Below are 25,589 nucleotides of genomic sequence, written 5' to 3'. Positions count from 1 at the left end.
CTCACCCTGGACTCTTCCAGGGATGAAGCAGCCACAGCTTCTATGGGAAACCTCTGCCAGGACCTCACCATCCTCACAGGGAACAATTTTTTCCTAATATCTAATCTCATGAGTAGAGCACTTTGATGAAACTACATGATAAAGCTTAAAATGCTAATCAGTAATAGTAGGAAGAGTAATTATTGTTGTTGTCTGTTGCGTAGAGGGCATCAAAAGTACCTTCAGATACTCAGCTGCAGGGAGGATAATCTGAGCACTGTTTCCTTTTCAGTGCTTCTTTTGAAAGCTGCTATTCCCCTTGTGCTGGAGGGATGTGTAGAAGATGCTTGGAAAGCAGCCAAGGGAGGGACACTGTTTAAACAGAGAAAATAGAAGAGGTGGTGTTAGGGTACCACAGCAAGCTCTAAGGCTTTTTAAGTAGTAGCATATGAGGCATCTTTTGGTGCCACTTCCTACCAGTTAAGAGAATAGTTCTTCTTTGGAAAAAAGAAACCCCAACCTTAATTCCTGGATGAGTTTCATTGACATGGAAGGAGAATATTTGCAGATGATCAGAGGACTGGAATGTATGGAAAGTGTGTCAGAAAGAGGGGAAAATACTTCAGGTTTTTTTTCCAGCAGCTTATGTGGTTCCAGCTGCTAAACAGCAGGAATTTTGTTGTTTGCTGTTTTGCTTGGGATACTGGTGAACTAAGGATGAAATCAGTTTGAAAGAAAAGAAGTTCAGAAAATGGCTGAAAGGAATTGAAAGAAGTAAATAATCCGCATAGAAGTACCTTATTGAAGGGGAAAAAAGAAATACGAAATATTTTTGTGATTTAGCAAGTCACTTCTTGGGTAAGAATCAGAATCTTAACAAGAGATTTAGACCAGCTGCTCCCAGACAACCTACTTGTCAGTGGGTTGTCTGGAACAGAGCTGGAGCTACTGAGTTTTTTGCTGGATTAGTTTAAGCTAATCCAGCAAGTTGAGTACATTTTGAGATGTGTTCTACTGCTTTTTTTTTTTTTTTCTGCTTTTAAGATAAAATGTTCCATTACTGACTTAAGAAGTGGAGAATAATTTTCAGTGGCTGTCCTAGCCTTTCCTGTGTGTTAGCAGTCTTTTGTTATTGGTATGTGGACAATATTCAGTTTTGGGAAGGATGGTTCAGTTACTTTTTTTTTAAATTTTGCTTATCCCAGGACCTCAAACTCTTTATAAGTGGAGTTAAAATTCAGGATACCTGCTATATCCTGTAGAGGATAATTCTGCAGCCTTTGAGAACTCTTCCTAGAAACAGTTAAAAAGATTACTCTGTTAACAACAGCATTTCATTGGGTTGACTTTGTTACCTAGACCTGTATTACAGCCTGAGACCAAGGCCAAATTTGTCCCAATTAGCTAGATATCTTTAAATGGGGTTAATGGTTAAGTCACTTTGACAATAATAGAAGCCACCCACTGGGGAGCTCATCAGACAAGTACAGGTGTTACAATAATAGCGTTAGCATTTTCAGCATTGCTTGGGGAAGGAATAACCTGCTTTAAGTAATTTTTTTTCACATTATACAGTTGGCTGCAGATCAGGTTAATGGTGGCTGCTCTTACGACATCGCATGTTTTTTGGGTTTTTAGAAGGCATTAAACCATTGCCTCTGTGGCCCAGACCTGTGAGTCACAGGTGGTGTGCAAGACTGGATGAAATACTGGTCCCAATAATAGGAAATGCAGGCACTGTTATATCCAGCTGGAGTATTAGGAAGGGCTCACGTGGTGCAGAGGAGCTGGGTTTTGTCTTGTTGGTGTGTGTGAATAACCTGCAGTGTGAACTGTGATCAAAGCTAATTCACCAGGGATGCAGCAGTGAACCTGGGCTGGGGTGAAAGGAAGACAAAAGGCTGCATCCCATTGTTAGGGAACTTGTTCTGTAGGTTTATAGGTGTGCAGCAGGCTTGTGTAATTTAAGTGTTTGCAGAAAGGAGCTGTTCCTGCCTGTGAATGAATGCTCTGGTTGGAGTAGGAGATTCAGGGGAGCTGGCAGGACTTGTCAATTGTTGAGCTCGGAAAAAATGTGGAAGAGGGAGAAGGGTATTGAATTGTAGTAGCAAAGTGCATTAATAGAGCTGCTCTGCAACAGCAATCCAGTGGAACTTCTGTGATGCTTCTTTTCCCTACAAAAATTGGTCCCTGATGGCCCTTCCTTTTGTTATTTTAGATCCATGTATTCATTAAAAGAGGTGATGTATTCAGATTTCTGTGGCTCATCTCCTTCAGTTCTGTGTTGGTAGCAGCAGACCTAATCTGGAGTAGTCAGTTGCACATCCCAGAGGTGTTTTGGGGCGCCCGAGAGACTTTTCATGGAAATTAAGCTAAAGTGGAGTAGGTGCTGAATGTTTTGGGTAGACCCAGCCTTGCCAGCTGTAATTCTGGTGACAGCTGTCATTAGAAAGCGTAACAACCTCTTTAGTCCAATTAATAATAGTCATTCAGAGTGTGTGTGCATCTCTCAGGGCAGTAGTATAAGAAGGTGATGGTGTCACTCTTGATCAGTCAGCAGAGAAGGCTTTTTTTACATCATTCAAAGATCCTGCCTTTTTTATTGTACTCCTCTTCGCCTGCTGGGCAATATTTTAATATATAAAGAACTTGTTTTCACTGTATCCTCTTCTAACTAGAAGTAAAGCACTATGTGCATTTCTTTGGGGGTGTGTGGAATTACGATATTTTGGTTGTGGGGGTTGTTAAAACAGTCACCAAAAAAAAAAAAACAAACCAGAAAATATTGGTCATGAGTGCTATTTTTCTGGTTTTCATAGTATAGGGGCACTGAATGGTTTGTAGTGTCCAGCTCTTGTTCACACAATGAGGTTGCCATTGTGATAAAATGCTCTTTGGCTCTTCTGATAGCTCAGGTATTTTTTGTCTTGCAAGAAGGAAATGGTGAGGGTTTGCTATATATTTGCATGAGTGTTTTCTTTACTGTGTTTGAATTTACTTATTTTCAATTTATACTAAAATGTTCCCTAATAGTTCTGAGAACTTGAGCAGCAAAAGTTAATTGTAAATGGAAATACTAAAAAGTGCTAGGAGGATGAGATGAATCTCACAAGATCTGCTTCCATGTTCTTTCAGCCTTTGTGAGAATAAGAGCTTGCATTCATGTTAATCTCTGGCTAGAATGGGGTTTTTTGGGGGTTTTTTTTGATGGTAGTGTCATTCTGTGGGGCTCTGTGTGTCACAGGTAAGTGTTCCCAGCTCTGCTCCTGTTGAGGGCAAGGCAGTGGAATCCAAAAATCTGCATTTCCAAGGCACCATGTGGGAAAGCTCCCATCTCTTTCCATAAGAAAGAGCCGCAAAGACACAAAGAAAGACCCAAAAATTGTGTGGCTGAACGTGAGAAAACATGAAAAGCAGGAGTTGTGTGCAGAGGGATCATCAGCTGAGGGCAAAGCACATGGCCACAGACAGTGCCTGTGCCAATGGTGTTATAAAAGTGTGTTTGTGGTCAGGGGGTGTGGAGGTGGTGATCTGCCCTCCTCTCACAAACTGCAGAGACACCCGAGCTCAACCCCTTGCCATGAACTCTGTAAAGCAGAGGGATTTAGCAGTCTGATGAACAGTTTCATGTTGTGCCTCCAAACACAGCAAAGGCTTCTTGAGACCTTGTGAAATACCTGTCCTAAATTGCCCTGGCTGCTGTTACTGATTTTTGGAGTTGCCCTTTGTTTTTTGAAAATAACCTCTTTGGCCTAACCACGTTGTAGAAAAAAGCACTGCTATTTATTCATATGGCTGGCAGATTTGGAACCTCATCAATTTCCTGGTGTCATGACTGCGTGCAGTAATTCAAAATGATAGCTTTTTAAAATTTTAGTGTTTAAGAATATTGAATTGTCAAAATAAAGCAGCAAAATGCCAGGCTAAACAGACCTGGATGTGGTTTCTAATGTCTCCTCAGTCATGCTGATGTGGTTTAAGACCATTGCTTTTTACTGGCCACCAGTTTTTGATCTATTGAAAGTAGCACACTATTTGTGTGCCCTTGAAGCTCAATAATTATACTTTTCACTGTTGTGCAAACCAAACAGGATTTATCATTAATACCAACACACATCACAAAACACATGTGAGGTCAGAGCTAGATTTCTTGAGTCTCCCAGAACATGGTATGTCAACATCTTAATTAAATTTAATTAATTGCAGCAGCAAATATGTTGAAAACTGCTAAGTGAAACATCCAGTACCCTGTTCCAGTTTTTTTTTTCCAGAACTTTAGCCTTTGCCAGTGGAAAATAGCTTTGCCTCATCTAGAGACTGAAATATAAATACATCTGCTTGCTTTGCCAGAGCTAGGCTGGGCACAAAACTGCTTGACTAAGTCTTGTTTCTTGGACTGTTGTTCCAGAACTGTAAATCCCTTCCCATTTCAGTACACTTTTTCAAAGTAGATAGTGCATAATCAGACTGTATGTCTTCCTCTGTGCTGCCTCACAGATGAGCTCGTGAAGGGTGCAGAGGGCCTTTGGCAGGTTTTGCTAAAGCAGTTTCATGTAATACCAGAATGAGGGGAGAGCTATGGGCAGCCAAGGCACCGTTTCAAGAAAATCCACAAATCTGGTGCCAGTGGGTCATGATTATGCCTTCCACCTTTCAGAGGAGAGGCAGGCTTTCCATGTGGCTGGACACACTACCCTGATTTTGGGTTCTACTGTTTTTTGTTGTTGTTGAGACTTTTAAATCCATATAATGGATTGTGGCTGACTTGCTTATTTTTATTCACGTGCACTGATACTCTTGATAAGGGATATTTTTCTAACCTTGCAATCAGGGCAGAAAGTTCCTAAGATGGTCCCTTCCCCTTTGCTGCTGTTTCTCTGTTATTGTTGCTTGTGTGTCTTCATGTTTTATGGCTGCTGCTGTCTGGGGAAGATCACAGTGGTCAGTCCTCACAGACAGAAAACTTGGTGTTAGAGCAGAATGTGTTATGGGTTTGGGGTTTTTTTGGGAGGAGGGCTTGGACAAAGACTCTTTTGAAGTTTCAGGCCCTTTTTGTTTCAGTGCAGTGTGGCTGGAAGGGCAGAGAGCCAGTAGTGACTACAGGGCAAATTCAGGCAGAGCTTCAACAGCTAATTGCTTTAATTGCCAGGTGAGTTGGAAGGATTGCATCCACGTTAAATGGTGATCTGCATACTGCAGTACAGAAGATGTTTTTGCTTTTGTAGTTAGAGCTGGGCTGCAAGGAGCTGCCTGCTCACTCTGCTTGTTTCCCTGCTTTTGTGCCCCACGGGAGTGATGCCTCATGCTCACTCTCAAGTATCAGATTAACCTGTGTTACCTGCAGGCTGCTTTTTTTATTCTTCCCAGCCGTGTTCCTTTTTTCTCTAACCTAGAGCAAGTTCCTGCTTTTCCCTCAGCCTTTGGCTGTCTCCTCTTCCCACAGCGACCACGCTGCCTCCCAGTGCTTTTAAAACTCTGTGGTAATTCCTTGGTGTGTCTTACTCCTTGTGGTCAGTGTTAAGCTAAATATCAGATGCTGGATCAGATAGGACTTTTCTCCTCCATCAGATTGGCAGGGACTGGTGGAACAAACACAGGGCTTGTTCACCTCCACTTTTCCTGAACAAACTCCTCACTGTTCCAAGGTCCTGAGGCACTGGGGGGATGACCTTGTTCTCCGAAGCTCTCTTCCACTGGAGTATAGATGTTTGGCTTCTGGCCTTTTCCTGCAGCATGTTGAGAACTGTTTAGTGGCTGGTGGAACAGAGGGAGATGTCATTGGCTGTGCTGAGGGGAGTGTTAGCTCGCTGTTCATTGTGCTTTTTTTTCTGGTGCTGTTTTTTGTGCTTGAGCTGAATGGGCAAAGGCAAAGCTGAGATGGAGCAGAATGCAGACTGGAGCTCATGCAGCTGGAGAAGGTTGGTGTCAGTCTTGTGTGGAGTTGGCCACCCTGCTGTGATGGGATTGCTGTGGCCCTGAAAGGCTTGCCTAGGGTTGGGAGCAGACAAAATGTTTGGGCAGGTCAAGAAATTAATGAAGGAAGCAGGAAGCATCTGGTGCAGAAAGAAGCTACCTGATAGCACCCACAGTGAAAGAAATAAGCATATCCTGACTCCTGTTGTGGGGTGTGGTTTTGTTGTGGTTTGTTTGTTTGTTTGTTTGTTTTCCCTTGAGGTTTTTGCTTTCTTTTGGCTCTGGTTTTCATGTTCAGGATAGAGGACAGAGTGGTTGATGCTGATCTCTTGTGTGTCTGGGGAATTTGTGATCTCTCAACACAGAGTGAAAAGGATTCTGTTGGCATGAAAGGGGTACAGGGTGTGACTTGACCATGGGTGTGCAAGAGGGCATTTCTGCAGAGTATCATACCCACATATCACAGCCTTCTCTGTCAGCCTCGCTGATATTCTCCCTGTCACCTGAGACTCCAGTTTATCCCTCTGATTTAAAACATGCTGGAGGGATTTGTTGCTTGGCAGAGGGGTAAAACTTCTTTGCTCATTTTAGCTCTGTTGAAATGGATGTGTGTTATCATCATAGTTGACAGCCCAAGATTTGACATTTAAGTAGCTGGTTTTATTTCTTCTTTAAGGTACATTGTTACTACAAGTGCTTGAAAACACTGCCCGGAGTGTTCTGAGCTCAGAGCTGGTGATAGAGATGAGGACTTTCTGTTGGCAATAAAAATAATGTCAAGGTGTGTGCTGGAGGTCTCCAGAACAAATTACACAAGTTCAGGTACCTGAGCTCTGTGGTTAGAATGAATCCTTGGTACTCACATACTGCCACTTTAATTTTAGGGCCAGTTCTAAAGCAGAATGCCAAAATGTGTTGCTTGATAAATTTATTTCCCCCCCCCCCACTCTTCATTTCAAGCCTTAGAGTGAGCATTTAGATGACAGAAACATGTGTGCTCGTGGCATTGTATTTGTATTAATACAAATATGTAGAGGGTCATATAACGAAGGAAATGTGAAAATTACCTGATGAATTGCCCTTAAAAGTGAGAAGGAAATAATGGAACATAATAGCATGAGGATCAAATGGCTACTGATAAAAAAGAAAAAAGTTGATTGGTAGATCATTGTCTTGAGTGAAGAATGAGTTGAAGTAGAAGTTCGTAAATTCCAAAAAGAGCTTGTTACCAGTAAGTAGTTTTAGCAGATTGGTTAAATCAGGGTCTTGCTAAAGCTATTTCTAGTTCTGTTTGTGTTCCCATCTTCTGTAAATGCACTTCCATTTATGAAGTTTGAGTTCAGCAGAATAAGGAATAGCTAGACGAACTTTTTATTTTATGTGTTTTATGGAAATAGCTAAGATCATGGAGATCCCAGTGTTGGACATGTAGCAGAAATCTTGATTTTAAGTGCAATCCTGTATTTAAGCAATGGAATTTAATTCTGTCTACAGTGAGAGGGTTGTGTGCAACCTAAATGGGACCAGTAAGTGGCCAAGTCACCTGAAGAGCAGAAAAGTTAGATTGATTTGAGGCCAGGAAAGAAATACTGTTGTGGGGAGAAGAGATGAAAACAAGTGATAACTAGAAGTTATGGTGAAGCATTTCCTGAGCACTAAACTGATCCTTCCAAATCACAGCATCAGCAGAGCAGGGTGAGGCCTGCCATGAAAGTTCATGCAAAGGGGAATTTCTGGTAGTGTGGGATACTCTAAAAGAGAGGGGCATGGGGATCTCCTGGACTGATCTCTTATCTCTTACAGAAATACTTATTGGTACAACTTAATTCATCAATTATATTACTCCTCCATAGATCTTAATTAGTTCCTCCTGCTTTCAAATGCATCATCTTTTACAGAATATTTTACAGGCAACTATGAAACTATGAAACTCCAAAATTCTTGTACAGGCAGTAGGCTGAGAGTCTGTGGAAGTGATTTAGATAATAAAAATTATTTATTATTTCCTTCTTAATAGGCAAAATGTATGTCTCTTGGAAGTTACTTGGCTATTAGCACAAGAAGCTGCATGGCCTCTGTGCTGTCTCAGTCCTGATCAGAGCTATAGGACACAATTTCAGAGGAAATTCAAAGTTACAGAGAAATATGGGTATAGCTTCTCTCACCTTTTCTGAATAACCAAGGTTGCATAGTTCATGTGCCTTTCTCTTTGCTCTCTTCTGAGGCTTAGAAATACATATAATATCCTTCTCACAAAAGCTAGTTTGTCATAATCCAAGAAGTGGTCTTTAGAGATAAAGCTGAAATAAATTCCACTAGCTTTGATTTTGTTTGGGGGTTTTCTTCATTTGGTTGTTGTTTTTGCTGTTTTGGTTTGGGCTTGTTGCTGTTTTTTGTGGGGTAGTAGTGGTGTATATATCCTTAAATGGTGATTTTATTCCAGGGTTTTCTTTTCTTTACTTTGTGATTGCTCTTTGCTTTTTTATGCAAGGGTACATAACTTGTTTCTATTATCTATCACTCATAACATTCTGGCAATGTAAAGGTTCTTAAGCAGAAGTCAGAATTTAGGTAGAGGACTAGGCTGACACTCGTATTTTAAACATACAGTGAATAAGACTTGCTCTGTCTGGTTCCCCTGAGCTTCTTCATGAATGTTTAGTTGCATCTCTCTGAGTCTATTCTCTCTTCCCCTCCCTTCAGCTTAATTTATTGCCAGAACATTTCACCCTCCCACGTACTCTTCCTTCCAGGTCAGTGCTGTGTGGCATAAAGTGAACAAATGTGTGCAGTCTTCACAATCTTTGTATGGCACCCTGCTTTGCCACCTTCCCACTTTTCAAGCTGTTGCCATTCATGGCTATGTGCAATCCTGCCACTCAGTCAGCTGGTGATTTTGAGTCCCGTCGAATTTTGGAAGGGATTGTGGTCCTAAATCTCCTAAGTTCCACCCTTACGCTTATCTTAAGCATTTTAAAATAGCAATTTGCCTTATGTTGTTTGTTGGTGTTCTTTCATGCAGTATTGCATCTTTACTTGGTTCTACAAATTTTTATCCAGATGAGACTTCTGCTTTTCTGAAATCCTTGGGGTTTTTTTCTGTCGTTCTTTGTAGAAATTTCATTTTTATGAATGAATTTGGATAAAATTAAATTGCATTCCAAATATTTTCCTCTTAGTCTCTCTAGAACATTTCTTTGCAGATCCAGACTGTCCTAGGTCTATATTAATATTTAATTTCCTTTTTTCCCCTCACAAAGTGTTACTAAGCACTTTCTTTTATTTATACATTCCCTTTGGGTTTTTTCCTTATCTCATGAGCCAAACATCTCTGTCCCCAGTTTCACTGTTCTTACAAACACTGGTCTCTTTTGACTGGTTGATGTTTCTGTGTGCATATATCAGGAGAGCATGATGTCTTCACTTTTATCTCCCAGTGACTCCTCTTGGTCGTTGAGCTATTAAATTATTAAAATTCTTTAAACTCAATAACGTCACTTTGCAGTGCACTCCAACAGCTGCTTTTCCTGAGTAGTCTTCCTCCCTCCACCCCTATCCATCACTGTGCAGGCATAAAAGTGTTTATATTACATATGTCTGGTTCTGTCCACCCTAAAAGGATAAAGCAGTCCTTTAATTTCTTCCCTGTAATAAGTCCTTTTCCCTCTTCTTTCTCAGTTGTTGCTCAGTGTCTCTTACTTAGATGTGTCTGGGTGAATTTCTGGCCTCTAGTTGTGTTTGGGAGTCTTGTGGAAGTGTTTTGCCTTTGCATATGGTGTTGGCTCATACCTCTGAAAATACCTACAAACAACTGAAACATCACTGAATTGCTGTGTGAATTTATGTTTTCAGTTCAGGATCAGAAACTGCATTTTTTTCACCTGGAAGCGATCCCAAAGTTTTGTTTTGGTTTAGGTATCTCAAACATGTTATATGCTGCACAGGATCCAGTGAAACTTTAGGTTTTCATTTAGCTTCTGCGGTGGGTTTTCATTGTATATTTTCTTTGTACATTTTTTCCCCCCAGTGTGTGACCCCGGGGTATGCATGGAATCAAGTTGAATTTTCATTACTGTATTGCCTTGCTCTTTTGGCTGGGGTAGGAGCTTCCAGATTTGTTGGCAGACTCATTTGTTCCAGACTTTGGGACTGTACTCTGGATGAAGTTTTCAGAGTGACAGCATTCCTGACCAGGGATTTTAGTCTTATAGGCATTCTGAAAATACCTCTGGAGAAACACAGTGAAACTTGTGTGTTCTTACCAGAAAGCAGCAGTAATTTCGATACAGATTTAGATAAATCACCACGTGGAAATCATTTCTCCTGTCTTCCTTTCAACTTCTGGAATTTTGGGTATAAAAACTCTCTTCTATGCTAAGGAAAGGCAATGCCTTTCAGATCCATAGGTGCTGGCAGGGGTTGCATTATTTGTTGGCCTTGTTATTTGTCTTGTGCAGGTAATTTGTAGGTAGGTGCCATATGTAAAATCTCAAAACTGAGATTCACATCATTGCCACTGTTCTTTCAATATTTAATTGCAGCGATCACTGTTAATTTTTGCCTCGTGACACAACTGTACGTGTCCTTCATTTATCTCAGTTCATCCTATGCTGTTGTCTTGTTTTTGGAGTTGCACAATTAAGTCCTTCCATTCGTTTTGAATAAAATTGGTCTTTAAAAAGGAGTCTCAGTGTTTTGGGTGTGGGCTTTTTTTGTTTGTTTGATTGTTTCAAATGAGTCAGGGCTAAGTGTTCCATTTTCTTCCCTTTCACTGAATATGCTTTATTTTCTTGTGCTGCCTCAAGGCTGTTGAGTGGGGGGAAAAAAAAGTGCCTTTTTTCCTTAAAATGTAAATGGTACTTCCTGGTGTTTAATTTTTCTTAATTTCCCTTCCATTCGTGTTTATTTGCTGATGTTGTGTTTTACATGTAATTAATACAAATTTTCTTACATCTTCCTTTTGCTTATTTTAAATGTTTTCTGCTTTCTGATTTCATAGGCTTTTAGGGCCTTTTTTGCTTGTTTCACACATGGATGGCTAAACCCTCTTCCTGCTCTAGGCCAAGGTTGTTAACACTTATCAGAGTGCACCCAGCCCTTTGTGCCTGGGGGTGCAGGAAAAAGAAGAGATGGAACTTGAATTGTGTACGGCCATGACTCAGTTTTTGGGTCAGTTCTGAAGGAAAAGCTCTGCTCCTTTCCTTCTTCGTCCTCCAGCCTGGCATCCCATTGTTGGGACAACACCTCCAAAATGTGTCTGGAGCATCACCCCACTCTTCCAGCAGGAGTAGAGCAAGTTAAAATGACGTTTTTGAAGCAGTGCTGTTGCTCTGTGACTCTGGATATGCATCCCCTGACCCTTCTGTAAGACACTGCTTTTGAAAAAATAAATTTTAAAAAAAATGTTCAAATGCTCAACCCCACCCACTGTTTCTCATTTGCTGGCAATTTGCTTTGTGCTGTGTGCCAGATGCATCTTTGGAGGCAGGCTCAGGTCAGTTGCTGTCATTTCACTGCCTCTGCTGGTTTTGGAGTGGGCACGATACGCCCAGTGGAAAACTTCCCATGTCTTCAGTCAGCTGTGGGCTCTGTCCAGGGTGTTCCTGGTGGAGCTGGGCTGCACCTTCATGCCAAGAGAGCTCCCTGGCACCAACAGAAGCCCTATGCACATGTGTTAATCCTGAGTGTTTTCCTTCAGGAAGTGCTAAATCTTGCACTGCAACAAGTTTGCAGCAAGCGTGATGGAAGGATTTGGCATGGGAAAAGGCAAGGAGTACACTGGGCCATGCATGCTGCCATTGTTCAAGGGTACAGCTCACTGGAAGAACTCTTCAGGTGGCTTTTTAAAATTCCTTTAAATGTCATAACTCTTTTAAGTGTAATGAAGCAATAAACTGAAAAACTGTGAGGTGGCCAGTGTAAAAGGTAGAATTTTCTTCTGGCTATTCATGATGACAGGGAAAGCTACTTGATAGGCATTTTTGTGTGTGTGTGTGTGTGTGTGTGTGTTTGAGAATTGACACGGAACTATCTGCTTCTGCAGTTTCCACAGACCAGATTCCACAGGGCTGTGTAAATAACCAATGGAAAGTCCGAAAGCTGGAATAATAGACACCAGATGATAGGAGGAGTAAAAACATCTGAAGTACAGTAGATCTTGCAGACAACAGCAGAACTTCCTTCTCCTGAAAATAATGGTTTTTAGACCTGTAGCTTTCTTACCCGTGGATATCTCTGGGACTTTGGCCAGGAACATTGGTGATGTGGTGGAAATTGTTGATCTTTTCTTCCTGAGGAGGGGAACAAGTGAGCCACAAAGTAGACTTTAATACCCTAAGAGTAATTTGACTAGTACACTTAAAAAAACCCAAAAAACTAAACAAAACAAAATAAACACCCCAGTTTCGAATGCTCTTTTCAAACTTTCTTTTTAGGCTGCCTTACCCTTTCCAGGAGATCTGTGTAGCAGTGTTTTGGACTTTTAGAATCACTGAACCTGGTAGCCCAGAGAAGTGAGTCAGGAAATCCCATCTGAGCTCTCAAGGTTCTGTTCCAAGGCAGAGTGAGTACACAGTTGCTGCCTTTGAGAGAAAAGAGACTTCTGCAGAGGGTTCACAGTTCCTCAGGGCTGTCCTGTGCCAAAGTAAAGGATGTGGGGAGCCTGCTTCCAACACAAGGGAAGGAAAGCCTTGACATTTAAACAGGTGGAGCTCACTGTGAGCCCTCCTGGTGCACAAACGTGCTGTGGAAGTGGTGGAAGCAAGGGATGATAAACACTGCGTTGTAATCCAGCCTCACTCAGCTCATGGGGCTTGGATAAGAAAAACAAAACCAAATTTCATTCATTTTACCAGAATCTTTCATGTCTCTGCCTTTCTCTTTGGCATATACACCTGGTGGTGAAGCCAGGGGAGCCTGGAGACATGTACCTGCTGTATCTGTTTTATTTCAGGGTTTGGTTTGGTTTGTTTTATTGTTATTATTTGCTACTCATTTCTTGGCATGTATAACCCCAGCCTGTGGTAGTGGGAAAAGAAAGCAGGCATTTTGCTCTTTTGAAGACAGGTGGGGAAGTCCCCACACTCAGTGTTGTATAGGCCTGTTTGCCTTTTGTTTCCCCATACTAATTGGTTGGAATGGATGGTGTTAAGTTCCCACAAATGTGTCTGTTAGGGAATTCTTATATATCTAGCCTTGGGGAATTCTGCTTTGGAAAATGAAGTACACATCAAAACAGGAGGTGGCTGGTACAGTTTGTGTCCTGACTTCCCTCCCACCTCACCCCTCCCCTAGCTTTTCTTCCCCCTTCTAGAAAGCTTAGGAAAAGAGCCTTTTGTCTTCTATTCAGGAAAATTGCACTGAAATTCATCTGTACTTTATTCATCTGCTTTGATTTGTGCCATTCATGGGCAGCTGTGGGTTATGTAGAACAAAGCAGATGAATTCCTAACCTCCACATTCAAGCAGTGTGTTGGGAAAGGTTCAACATCACCCTCCCTCCCCCCACACTCCTTTTTTGGGGTATCCAACCAACATACTGCAACTTTCAGTTTCAGTACTGAGGTATCTCTGGACTCTGTTCCTCCACATGCCATTAAAATGGTGTGGCAGAGTTCTGCTGGCTTGTAGAAGGGATGTGTCTTTAGAGATCTTTTCTCAGTATGGCCAGGCATCAGTTTGAAAGTTTGCTTTTCTGGAATTTATGATTAAACATTTTTTTTTTCCAATGATGCTTTAATTTCTAACATCATCAGCCTGAGTAGGGAAGAGTATACATTTATTTTTCTTCTTTCTTTCCTTTTTTTTTCCATATAGATAGATTATTTACACATACCCTGTGCCAGATCTTCACCTTGTGTGAACGGGCTTAAGATATTTGAGAGGATCTGGTCTGATTTATGTGCCAAACACATAAAACATTTGGCAGTATGATTAATGGGCTTTGCCTTCAAAAATTAGGTGTCTTAAAATCAGGCTTCTTTTTACACTACTTTCATTTAAATGTGTCACTCATTTACTCCCTGAACCAGATCTAAAAAAGTGTAATTTATATTTCTCACCTTATAAATTGTAGAATACACGTTAAATTAGATTAAGACGCACTGCACCTCTTAATCCCTTCAGAAAGCAGGATTAGTTTCATAACCAGCAGCTTGGTCAATCCGCCCTCCCTCCAAAAGCCAGTAGTTCTGGAGCAGGCACCATCAGACCTTTTTGAGATTTGTTGATCCACCTGGAATAACAGCTCTGCTCTGTTTCCCTGCAGACTCTTCATACTCGGAGCCTCCTGACGTTCAGCAGCAGTTGAACCACTACCAGTCTGCAGCTTTGGCCAGGAACAACAACAACATCAGCCCAATCCCACTCTCTGGGAGTGCTGCAGGAGTGGAAAAAGCGGAAGCCATCCTCAACTGTGAATTTTGTGAATTCTCTTCGGGTTACATACAGAGCATCCGGCGCCACTACCGCGACAAGCACGGAGGGAAGAAGCTCTTCAAGTGCAAAGATTGTTCCTTTTATACAGGCTTTAAGTAAGTACTGTGCAAAACAGATGAACTGAAAACGTAAGGGGTTTTCTTTTTCACCGCTTGAAAAGACTTCTGAGGTCTTTGATGGCTAACAGGAGCATGGCCACTGCCGACCAGGGCGAGCAGTGTAAGAAATGCCATGCCAGATCACAGCAGCATCCATGTAATCCATTTTCTTCTCTCCTGCAACAGCCGCTACCATCTGCTGCAGACAACAAGTTGCAGTAGGTTGCAGAATCAAGGAATTGTTTAGGATGGAAAAGACCCTTAAGATCATCAAGTTAACCATTAACCCAGAAGTGCCAAGCCTTAATGACACATCCACACATCATCTAAATCCCTCCAGGGGTGGTGACTCAGCCACTTCTCTGGGCAGCCTCTTCCTGTGCCTGACAACCCTTTCTGGGAAGAATTTTTTCCTTACTTCTAATCCAAATCTCCTCTGGTGCAACTTGAGGCCAACAGGTCCGCAACATCCCCACTGTCCACTTGGCGCAATAAAGTCATAAACTCTTCATTTTCCCCCAAGTTCCAGACACATTTCTCTATTGGCACATGGAGTCAGTCTGCTCTTGCACCTTTAGGATTTTCTCCTTGGAGAACATCCAGTGTTCTGGATTCCTTTGTCCTCCAGGATGCCCTCCCAGGGAACTTTCTCAACCAGTCCCTTAACCATGCCAAAGTCTGCCCTCTGGAAGTCCAACGTGGCAGTTCTGCTGCACCCATCCTTACTTCTCTAAGATTCTCTGAGAATCAAAAACTATCATTTCATAATCCCTTTGTCCTTAAGTGTGAAAATTTTCTCTGCAGAAATAATGTAATTTCCACATGCAACCAGCATGAAATATGGGACAATCAAAGTGTCCAGCAGTGACAGGGGAATTTATTTCACCTTACTGAAGAAACCCTTCTCATGTAATTTTATTTTCCCCCCAATCTTTCTAGGTTAAGTGATAGAAAGATGTTATTCTCTAGCATATCTAATAGCATACAGAGACATTTTAGAAAATCCAGTTGTTGAAAGTCAAGGGTTTGGTGCCTTCTGTGTGTGTGTGTGTGTGTGTGTGTGCGCGTGTGTGTGTTTTTAGCTGCTCTTCTGTAAGAAAAGAGAAAAAGACACCTGTGCAGTTCACCATTTCCTCCTGATGTGCTGGGTACTTGAGCATAACACCCTGAGCTGACTTTTGAGGTCTTAAACTTGTTAAGAGTGACAGTAAACAGTAGGACTGGATCAAGGGAAGGAGTTCTGTTGAAGAAAATACTGAGCACAAACCTGGGAGAATCCACATGGGAATAGCCTCTAGTTACACATCTCTACCCTTTGTTGCTTCATCTCCCCATGTTAAAATTTGCTGCTTATGTTCAGTATCCTGATTGCTCTCTGTCTTAAATACTACCAAAATTTTACAGGTTTAATCTGTCTTTGTCTTGCAAGTACCATGTTCTTTCACCCTGATACTATGAAATAAATCAGGAATCATTTAAACATGTTCATAGCAGCATATTTTTTGTCTTAAAAAGAGGGGAGGAGGAGGCAAAAAAAATCCCCAGAAACATGCCAATCCCCTCTTCAAGTCACCCTAGAAACTTTAAAGCATGAGAGCGATGACCAAAGTTGATAGAAATACACCTGTGATTGCTGGATTGGGTCCAAAGCCACTTTTTACTCTAGTTCAATGTGTCAAGCCCGTTAGCTTTTGCAAGGTTTAGCACTGCTTTAGGAAAAAATTACCAGTGGTCCAAGTTTAGGGATAGCTCTGGTTTCAGTAGCTGGGCTTGTGGTTCAATAGATGTACAGTTAATTTCTTCTGTTATGAATATCTCTTGCAAATTGTAAGTGTGCAGCCAGTGTAATGCCAGCATGAAATTTTTGGTTCAGAAGTACTGTGAAGTATTCATTCATTCTTCCACACTAATAAATACAGTATTCTAAGTCTTGGGTTTTCAGATCATTAGAGCTGATGATGTAAAAGTTAAACCACTCAGTGCCAAACTCACTGCATGAACACAAATCCCTTTGGTACCCACTGTCTAAAGGTCATGTGGTTAGATCAAGATAGTTAAGGATGTTTTCTGCCTGAAATAAGTTTGTCCTCCCCTCTGCAAGTCCAGAACAGTTGACGGATTTTGTCCAACTTGCTAAAAATTTAACCTTCACCAGAGAAAGCGCACTGAACGTTTCAGCCTGAAGACAGATAATGAGCATGAAGGATGGGAATTCTTTTGCTATCTTTAACTATAGCAGTGTGACTATAACAGAGCAGCCCATGCAGCAGAATATCTTGTCACGACGAGTGTTCTTGCTCTGAGGCTGCGAGCCTGCAGATTCCTCTGCTCATGTGAGCAGCCCCTCTGCGGGGCCGTGCGGACAGGGCTGAGTGGCATCTGCAGCTCTGTACACCACACGTCCCTTATAGAGAGCTGTGGCACCTCGCTGCTGCTCTCCTGACTGCTGCCCTTGTGTCCCTCCTCTCTCACAGATCTGCTTTTACTATGCACGTGGAGGCCGGGCATTCGGCGGTCCCCGAGGAAGGACCCAAAGACCTTCGCTGCCCTCTCTGTCTCTACCACACCAAATACAAACGCAACATGATCGACCACATAGTTCTGCACAGAGGTAACAGTGTCTGTGTCCGTGTCCATGTCCAGTGAGGGGAGCCCTGCTCTGCTTCCATTCCATATTTCAGACAGCTTTTGTTAAATCTTTCCTCTCTCTGTGCATGAGGACAAATATGTTGAAGGAGTCACTAGCCCTTGATGGTCTTCTTGTTTCATTTCTATGAGATGTGTCTGATTTATTTCCTGTAAAATTCAAAGTTTGCCAGTGCTGATTTGGGATAGCTTTTAAGCTTTTCCTTAAGGGAGGTGAAAAGCCATCAAACACCTGTTTAGAAAGAGTTGCCCTAATTTGCAGCTTTGATCTAGGTCAGAGCTGTGCTCCGCCAATGTCTTTGTTATCTTAAAGGCCTTGTTATCATAAAGTCACCCAAAAGGTTTATCAGCTAACCATAGAGGCCTCAAAATATCCCTTGATAAATTCCTTGAGTATTTTCTCCTCCGTGTTCTTAGAGACAAAATAATTATCTCATTTTTTGCTTTACTGTAATGACTCCTTTTCTGTCTACACCTCTCCATTTTTAAAATTTTGCTTTTTAAGCCTGCTACAAGTGGGAGTAGGGATTTCTATATTCTATTAACTGTGGGCTTAGTAGCTCAGAAGAGACAGCAGTTTGGTCTCTCTGGGCTGGGATTCCTGCCCACAGCTATCACACTTGATGCTTGTGGATGGTCTGTTGGCTGCCGAATTCCAAACCCATGTGTTGGGATGGCACTCTGCCTGCATGCAGGTTGGGCAGAGATTCACAGTGGGGTACTGGTGGTGAGCAAACACAGGTTTTGCATGCCATCTTTTTCCTGGAGGAGATTCTGGTGTGACAAGCGCTGTTGTAATTCCTTGTAGTATACCACTTCTCAGCGTGTTGGTAGCTTGAAGTCCTTCTTGTACCAGCACAGTGAGCTTGGCAGAATTCAGATTTTCTTCTGCTAGCAAGGCTGCTCTGAGGGAACATCTGGGGAAATGACCTGTCAGTGATTCAGAAAGCACATTACAAAGCAGACATATTTGGTTGCAAGGGTTTGGACGATGCTTTTGCTTTTACTTCTGTCTTTGAAGGTGTTGCTGTGTCAGATGTTGCCTGGTTTTCTCCATTTTGTGACCATGCCAGACCTTTAAAACAGAGGGAACTGGATGGGTTTAGGATATTTTCCATCTTGCATAGATTTGGTATTGGGAATGTCGAGTTGCTGAAGTGGAAGAGCACTTCATGAGCTCAAGTAGCTCTACTGCTTGTGCAGAGCTGTTTCTGACCAGTTGAAAGGAGGTTGTCACCTCCTGGGTGAGTGAAACTCTAGATCTTTTCTTCTGTAGGACTTGCTTCAGTTGCACAAACCGACCTCAAAGAGTTTTTTGCTACTGAAACAAACCTTATGGCAGAAGGTCATAATGGTTATGCACCACAGTGCTGGGGGGAAGAAAATCAGAGTAAAACAAGTTTTAATGCTAATGGGATTATAGCTGATAAACAGTCTCAGAGGCCACGAAATGGTTTTCTTTAATATCACGTATCCAGGGTTCCTACTTAGAGTGATTTCTGGTGCATAAATCCAGCTAAAAAACAGCCCTCTGCTGTTGTGTTTAATTGTGTGGCAGCTGAAGCAGATGGTTTTGACAAGATTTAATGTGCTCTGAAGAAGAGGCTGAGGGATAGTCAATGTAGTCTGAGATAGCCTTCCTGTTTTATGGCCATTGCATTGGCAAAGCAAGGGCATAACCCTGAGCTGCGGCCCAAGAAAATTAGTTTTGAGGTAGATGGAGTGGTGCAGTATGTAAAATCAGGAGTGAAGGATTTGATCCATTCATAGTTAATGTTCCTTTTGTGCAAAAGGCATGTTTACAGATGCATGACTCTTACATTACTTCCAAGTTGCTGCACCCCTAATCCTTGGTGAAACAGCATGTGCTTGAAATGGAGAATATATTTGCTTCCTAATGAGTGGCTACAGAGGCTGAATTTCACAGGGTGAAAGCAGTATCAGCTAGACTCTTGAATGCCTAGTGAGAAAAAAACAAAAAAATGAGGCAAGGAATTTGCTTTCCATGAAGAAGGAGAAGTTCCAAGAGCTTCTCTCATGTACCATCTGCCCCTGACCAGTGCTAGGGCAGTTCAGCCTCTCTGCTGTGGGTACAGATGGAGCACAGACTCCTTACAGGTGTCCTGTCCCAGGGGCTGACACAGCCAGGGGCTGCTGCATGTCAGTGAGGAGAAGTTTGGCTCTCTAGTTCTTCCTGGTCTTTATGACAGGCAAGAGAAGACGGGGAATGCCTGATCTAGCAGCATGTTAGCCTTTCATTTATGCTGGACACTGCAATTATTAGTGTGTCACAGAATCACATTGGAAAAGAGCTCTGAGACCATCAAGTCCAACCTGTGAACAATCCCCACCTTGTCCCCAGCCCAGAGCACTGAGTGCCACCCCCAGGTGCTCCTTGGACACCTCCAGGCATGGGGACTCCAAACCTTCCTTGGCAGCCCCTTCCAGTGCCTGACCACCTTTTTTCCTGATGTTATCCTTCCCAGCAGCATTCCCCTCATGCATTTTGAAGTATATTGGTGTTTCTCCAGGGCTGAATTCAACTTACCAAGTTCACTGTTGGCTATACTTTTAAATCCTTGGGTGTTTCTTTTTTCTTATCCTTCCTTTAAAGAGCTAGTGATTCTCTTCTTCCATATAAGAGAATAACACCCATATGTTTTGAATAGTAACCTTTAAGATAAATATTCAAATTTACCCACCTCCCCCAAAGGCTTCCTTGCTACAAATCCTGGTTGCTTGCACGTGCTTTTTTCTGGCATTTTCCATTGTACAGACAACTTCACAGATACGTGCAGAGCCTTTGTGCAGTGCTTGCTTTTGACTACTGGAATCCAAATGCTACTTGTTATGTGAGTGTAGTTTGGATTTCCAGGCAAAAATGTGTATTTTCAAAACCCAGGATGACCCAAGTAATTGGTCTGTGTCTAGATAGTAGGACTGCTTTTTGGTTTTTCTTGTTTACCTTTGAGGGAAGGAATTGAGTTGTATATACTTTGATGTGTTGCTGAACAAAGATTTCTCCTTACAACTAAGGACTAATAGAGTTCTGAGCTCTCCTGTGCCTTGAGCAAAAAAAATGTATGTCTGCTTTGAGTTACAGTACTGAGAATAGTTAGTCATTAATGTCCTTCCAGTTAATTCCCTGATACAATTAGCTTGAATATTCCAGCCTAGTGGAAGGATTGGATTTCTTAAACCGAGATGATGCCTTTGTTAGGTGTTTATTGTGTTGTTAATTTTTTAATTACCACTCTCAAAATTGTTTCACAAGTCAGGACATCTTTTTGTGAGGTGTCAACAGTAGTCTTTGATTAGACACAGTTGAGCTTTGTAGAAGTCTCACAGGGTGAAGAAGCTACCTCTTCAATTTTTGTATGGGGCTTTATGGTTTGCTGTAATTTTGTTGGTTGTCCAGACATGATAAGTGTATTCTAAATGAGTAATTAAATAAACAGAGCTTTGCAGGGGCAAGCTGGAGGTGAGAGGAAATGCAACATTCCAGGTCCAGGTACCCCTGCAAGCTCCAAATCATAGCTTGGAGGAAGCTCACTGACATGAATACATCTTGTAAAAGTTATAAATCATTCTCTGAAATGGAAGTCTTTCAATCTAGAGTTGATATTTGTGTCTGTTTTGTTCTTTTCTTACTGTGCTGCCTTTGATTTGGGGACTTTGTGTGTGTGGTTGTGAGGTAATAGGTTTTGTTCATGTGAATAACAGAATGCTGCTTTCCTTCAGGCTGGTAGATTTGAAGTTTTTTATGCCATCTCATGTTTTAGCATTTTTAATCTCTACCAGGTGTTAGAGGAAAAGTGAATGTTAAGATATTTTAGTTAGTATTTCTGTTTTTGAAAACTTCACTTGGCTTTTTCACTTCTGAAACCGCCTGCGTCACTTATTTCTGAGAGCTCAAAAGCACGCAGCTGCAACAACCTTGTAAAAAGTTTCTCTGGTGACCTCAGCAGCACAGCTTTGAATTCTGCTGTGTCTTAAACCCTATTCTCCCCTCCCCTGTTTCCACACTGAATGGCCACTATTTGGTTTCTTAATAGCTAGAGAAGTTGTTGTTGGTGTAAAAAAGAATCATAAGTCTTTGGGTGTTTATTTTCTTTTTTTTTGCGGGAAGAAAACTTCAAAAAGAGGAAGTTATGAGATAGATAAAGTTTTGTGCTCAGGGAGAAGTTAGGCAGGATGGAATATTTTGTTGAGCTGTAGAAAAAAAGTCTTGCTGTAAGGGGAGTGTGTGTTTCTGTAGTTGTCTTTGGATGTAATTTTACCCTCCTCACTAGAAGAAAGGGCCCGTTGGCTCAGGTCCATGTGTGCACTGCCACGTCTCACATTCCTTCAGCCTTCATGTCTACCATAAGAGATTCAGGCCTCTTTTTTTTCTCCTGTCCTTGGGGATGAGCCTGGATCAGGAGGATCAAAAAACCCTCCTTTAGTATGCAGTGCATGAGGAGGAACAGTGCTGAGTTTCAAGTGTTCTAGCTCAAAATGCCAGTTTGGGTAACAAAAGCCTTAACGAGGACCTGCTGGTGACCCTCAGCCGAGCAGTCAGATTTGGGGTTTCTCTGGTGTGCACAGCGTGGAGGGAACCACAGTGGACGAGTGTGATTCTGGCTGTGTCAAATGACCGAAATTAATTGTTGCTCTGTTAAACATCACTGCTTTGTTAGAGGGAGTGCAGAGTTTAAAAACTCAGCAAGAGCATTTTCAGTACATCATGCGTGCAGAGTTTGGGCTTTCTGAAAGCTCTGGGTATGTCAGGGAGTTTCTGCTGCTGGCTGAACTTGCACAAGCCTTTTTCCAGGGAGAATTGATGCCTTGCTCACCTTCCCAGTCCCCAGAGGGCAGGTTTGGGTGTGGTGGTGAGGACACCCTCCAGTTTATGCAGAGCCAGCAGTGTGTGATGCTTTGGGAAGCACACCCTGTAGCACCCCTGTTTATTACTCTTCTAGGAGCAGCTCTCGGCTGCTGTCAAGTACTAAACAAAACCACACTTTTGCTCTTGGATGATTTATGGCTGGTTTTGTGTTCCTAGGCTCTGCTCCTCTGACTCACAGATGGAGTCTCACTTGGCCCTAAACCTTCCATCCCCATCCTCTTTACCCCATCGCCAGTCAGAGAGGACACTTGCATTGGTGGCTTTTGGAGATTAACCCTGCCCTGGCAGGCAGGATTGTTTTCCTGGTGTGGTTAAGTGGATATTGTGCTGTCCCCACAGAGGAGAGGGTCGTTCCCATCGAAGTCTGCCGTTCCAAGCTGTCCAAGTACCTGCAGGGAGTCGTTTTCCGCTGTGACAAGTGTACCTTCACCTGCTCCAGTGATGAGAGCTTGCAGCAGCATATAGAGAAGCACAATGAACTGAAACCTTACAAATGCCAACTCTGCTACTATGAGACCAAACACACAGAGGAGCTGGATGCTCACCTTCGAGATGAGCACAAGGTAATATTTCAATTAGCTTCAATTTCTGGCAATCTAGTTTTTGCGAGTACTGAATTTGTTTATTTGCATGTCTGACTAGCCAGCTTGACTCTGGGGTTGTTTTTGACTGTCCCTCCCCAAATCTGAAAACTACTCTCATGTTGTGCTTTGTTTTCTCATTTTTATTTATCTTTTTTTGTTGTTGTTTCTTCAGAAACTGAAAAATAATAGTTTCTGAATCTGTTCAGATTGATCAGAATTGGCAAACTGCTGCATGCAGAGTGTGATTATCTGGAAAAGGCTCTTGTGTATGTGGGATTTATCTAAAGGGGGGTGGGGAAAGAGTTGTGGAACAATAGCAAGGCAGTGTGATTCAGCCCCATGTAAAAGGCAGGAGATTCCAAACACAGGATTACTCTGGTAACTTCAGCAGCGTGACATGCCACGCATATTTTAATAACAAAGAGGTCTATACATCCCCTTTTACCTTTGACAAGGGAAAGATAAACAGCAAGTCTGACCAGGTCCTCAGTCAAAACCATTTAGGAGTTTTTGTGGATTACCTGAGAGCATATCAGGTCCAATCTTTGAGAAGACTGCTAGCTTTGAATTTCTATAGCTGAGAGATGTTTTAAGTTCTAGAACTGAGATGTGTTTTGGAATATTTCCTAGAGTGCTTCCTTGGCAGGTTTCCAGGGAAAGCAGCTATATGCCTTCCCCTCTTGGAGCTTAGCTGCCCAAGGTCCTCACTAAAAGCTTCATTGACTGAATGGTTTTTCCTTAAAGCCAAATATATATAGAAGGTATTAGCAGCAGAAGTCCAAGGGAAAAAAACAACAAAAACAACAACAACAACAACAAAAAAAAACCAAACAACAAAAAAAAAACCACTGACAGTTTTCATGCTCAAAAAATATTTGGCCATCTTATAAAACCAAACTTTGTTAATTTATGTTGGCATGCTAGGATCCTCTGCCATCCTTGTTACTTCTGGAGAGTCTTCTGCAATTCAAATGGTACAGAAGGAGTTCCACATCTCCTGGTCGTCACAGCAAGGTGCCTGCTGTATCCAGGAGGAACTATTGCTTGGGTTTTTTTGACACAGTGCATCATGCTGGGGTATCCAGGAGGAACTATTGCTTGGGTTTTTTTGACACAGTGCATCAGGCTGGGAAGATGATTCCCTTAACTTAGCTCTCCCTTCTGATCTGGACCTGCAGTGGTGGTGCTGGTAGTTTAAGGTATCTCTTCCCATTTTTTGGTGGGTAAATTATACCTCTCCAATTTGTGTCCGAAGTTCTGGGTTCAGATACTACCCAGATTGTATATTTCACCTCAAAAAGAGTTCCTTCACATGAGCTAAGTTGAATCAAGTGCCTTGAGTGTGGTCTTGTTTGTTTAAACCTCTGTGGGTGATGTGTTAAGTTAGAGAACCTCGTCACAACTGTCTGTAACCCAGTACTAGGAATCTTCACACCTCCATATTCAGGATGGATTTGTATTTGTATGTATCCTACAGCCTGCTCCACATCCTCCTTGGGATCATTCTCATTTCCTTTCCTGCAGCGTGGTAAAGAGCAGTCGGGGGTGTTGATATTTCATTCAGCTCTCGCAGGACGCGTTGTTCTGCGCTCGCAGCCCCGTCTCCATCCCCTCTGCCTGCGTGGCTCTGTGCCTGTGCTGCTGGAGGGCTGTCTCTCTGCATGAAAGATGAATCCAAAACCCTTCCCAGCAGTGATCAATGAGCTCAGAGGGAGCTTGTCATGCAGCAAGTATTAGCCTTGGTGTCCTGGTCACGCTCCACGCTCTCCGCCTCCACTGTAAATCTGGGCTGCTGCTCCACTGTTCCTCTTGGATGTGGAGCAGTTCCTGACTCCTGTGCCCTGAGCTGCTCCTTTCATACTGTTGCTGTGAGCTGTTAAGTAGCTGGTGCATTTCACCCCAGGGTTAGCTGAATTTGACTGCTGGGTGAAGTGTTCCCATTATAGGCTGCATATCAGTTTGCAAAGCACTTCGAAGCCCGGGCGTAATGAAAATTAATCTGTTATTAATGAGTGAGAGTGTATGTGCCACACAGCAGCCATGTGCTTAGTGAAAAAAAGAACCATCCTTTCATGAATAAAGCTGAATGAACCCGTCACAGAGAGTTTCCCCTCAGCGTGGATGTGTGGTAGCAGTGTTTGATCACAGCAGTTGAATAATGCCATAAAAATGAGGATACGACTTGATGTTTTACATTTCTTGGATGAAGAAATGAAGGGGGATTACCCAATCTCATTAATTACCAAAAAACAGAAATGAGAAATGCAGAATAAACAGCGATGGAAGAATCATTACCCCTGGAAATTAATGAGTGTTAATTTGATTATGGAGACTGCATGTCACCTCGAGCTGAGCAGGCTTTGGGGTGTACTTAGTTTTGTTTTGCATTTGTGGCCATTTTCCTGGCTGGTTGGTGATTGTACTGAGTGCTAACAGAAGTGTTTCTTTCAAAGGTGAGTCGTAATTTTGAGCTGGTTGGACGGGTTAACTTGGACCAGTTGGAGCAAATGAAAGGGAAAACAGAGAGCTCTAGCAGTGATGAAGAAGAAAAAGAAGAAGAGTTAAGCCCCAAGGCTCAAGAGAGAGGTCAGTACAGCTCTTTGACATGTTGTGGGAGGTTCTTGTTGGATTTTTTTGGGGCACTGCAACCTGCCTCACCAGTCCAACCATGCCAGGTCAGCTGTTGAGTGGACAGCACATATTCTGCAGATATAGTGATAGAATGTGGCTTTCCTGAAGACACAGCTCCTGTGGGAATCTTAGGTTTCTAATCCTCCTGACAAGTTTTTTGTCTGTTCAGAGAGAATACACACTATGGGAAAGCACAGATAGCATCTGTGACTAATCTGCCTGTTCAGATATCATCTTATAAGGGCTTGGAAAGCTATGTAAGTGTATTTTAGTGGCCTGTCAGATTTTCTGTTTTGGTAACCGGTTTCCAGCTTTCACTTGGCATTGACCAAATGAGGGATGGAGGCTGCTTTATGGGCTGTTATTTACCTCTGTGCCCAGCATTCTTTGTCAGACAGTCAGTCCTTTTTGCAT

At 42.4% G+C, this 25,589-nt stretch overlaps 1 protein-coding gene across 8 annotated transcripts in view; it reads left to right on the top strand.

The window, feature by feature from the left end:
- The window catches only part of ZNF462 (zinc finger protein 462), an 89,694-nt gene that overhangs the window by 56,671 nt on the left and 7,434 nt on the right, over positions 1–25,589 (top strand). For all 8 annotated transcript variants that reach the window (XM_021533996.3, XM_085567251.1, XM_021533998.4 and 5 more), the window contains 4 exons: positions 14,159–14,423; positions 16,901–17,037; positions 22,300–22,523; positions 24,998–25,130. In XM_021533996.3, coding sequence (XP_021389671.2) covers positions 14,159–14,423; positions 16,901–17,037; positions 22,300–22,523; positions 24,998–25,130 — 759 coding nt within the window. The remainder of the gene's footprint in view (positions 1–14,158; positions 14,424–16,900; positions 17,038–22,299; positions 22,524–24,997; positions 25,131–25,589) is intronic.

Source organism: Lonchura striata, chromosome Z (assembly GCF_050655825.1).
Source record: "Lonchura striata isolate lonStrDom1 chromosome Z, ASM5065582v1, whole genome shotgun sequence".
Classification (NCBI taxonomy): Eukaryota; Metazoa; Chordata; class Aves; order Passeriformes; family Estrildidae; genus Lonchura; species Lonchura striata.
This window is presented reverse-complemented; position numbering and strand designations above follow the sequence as displayed.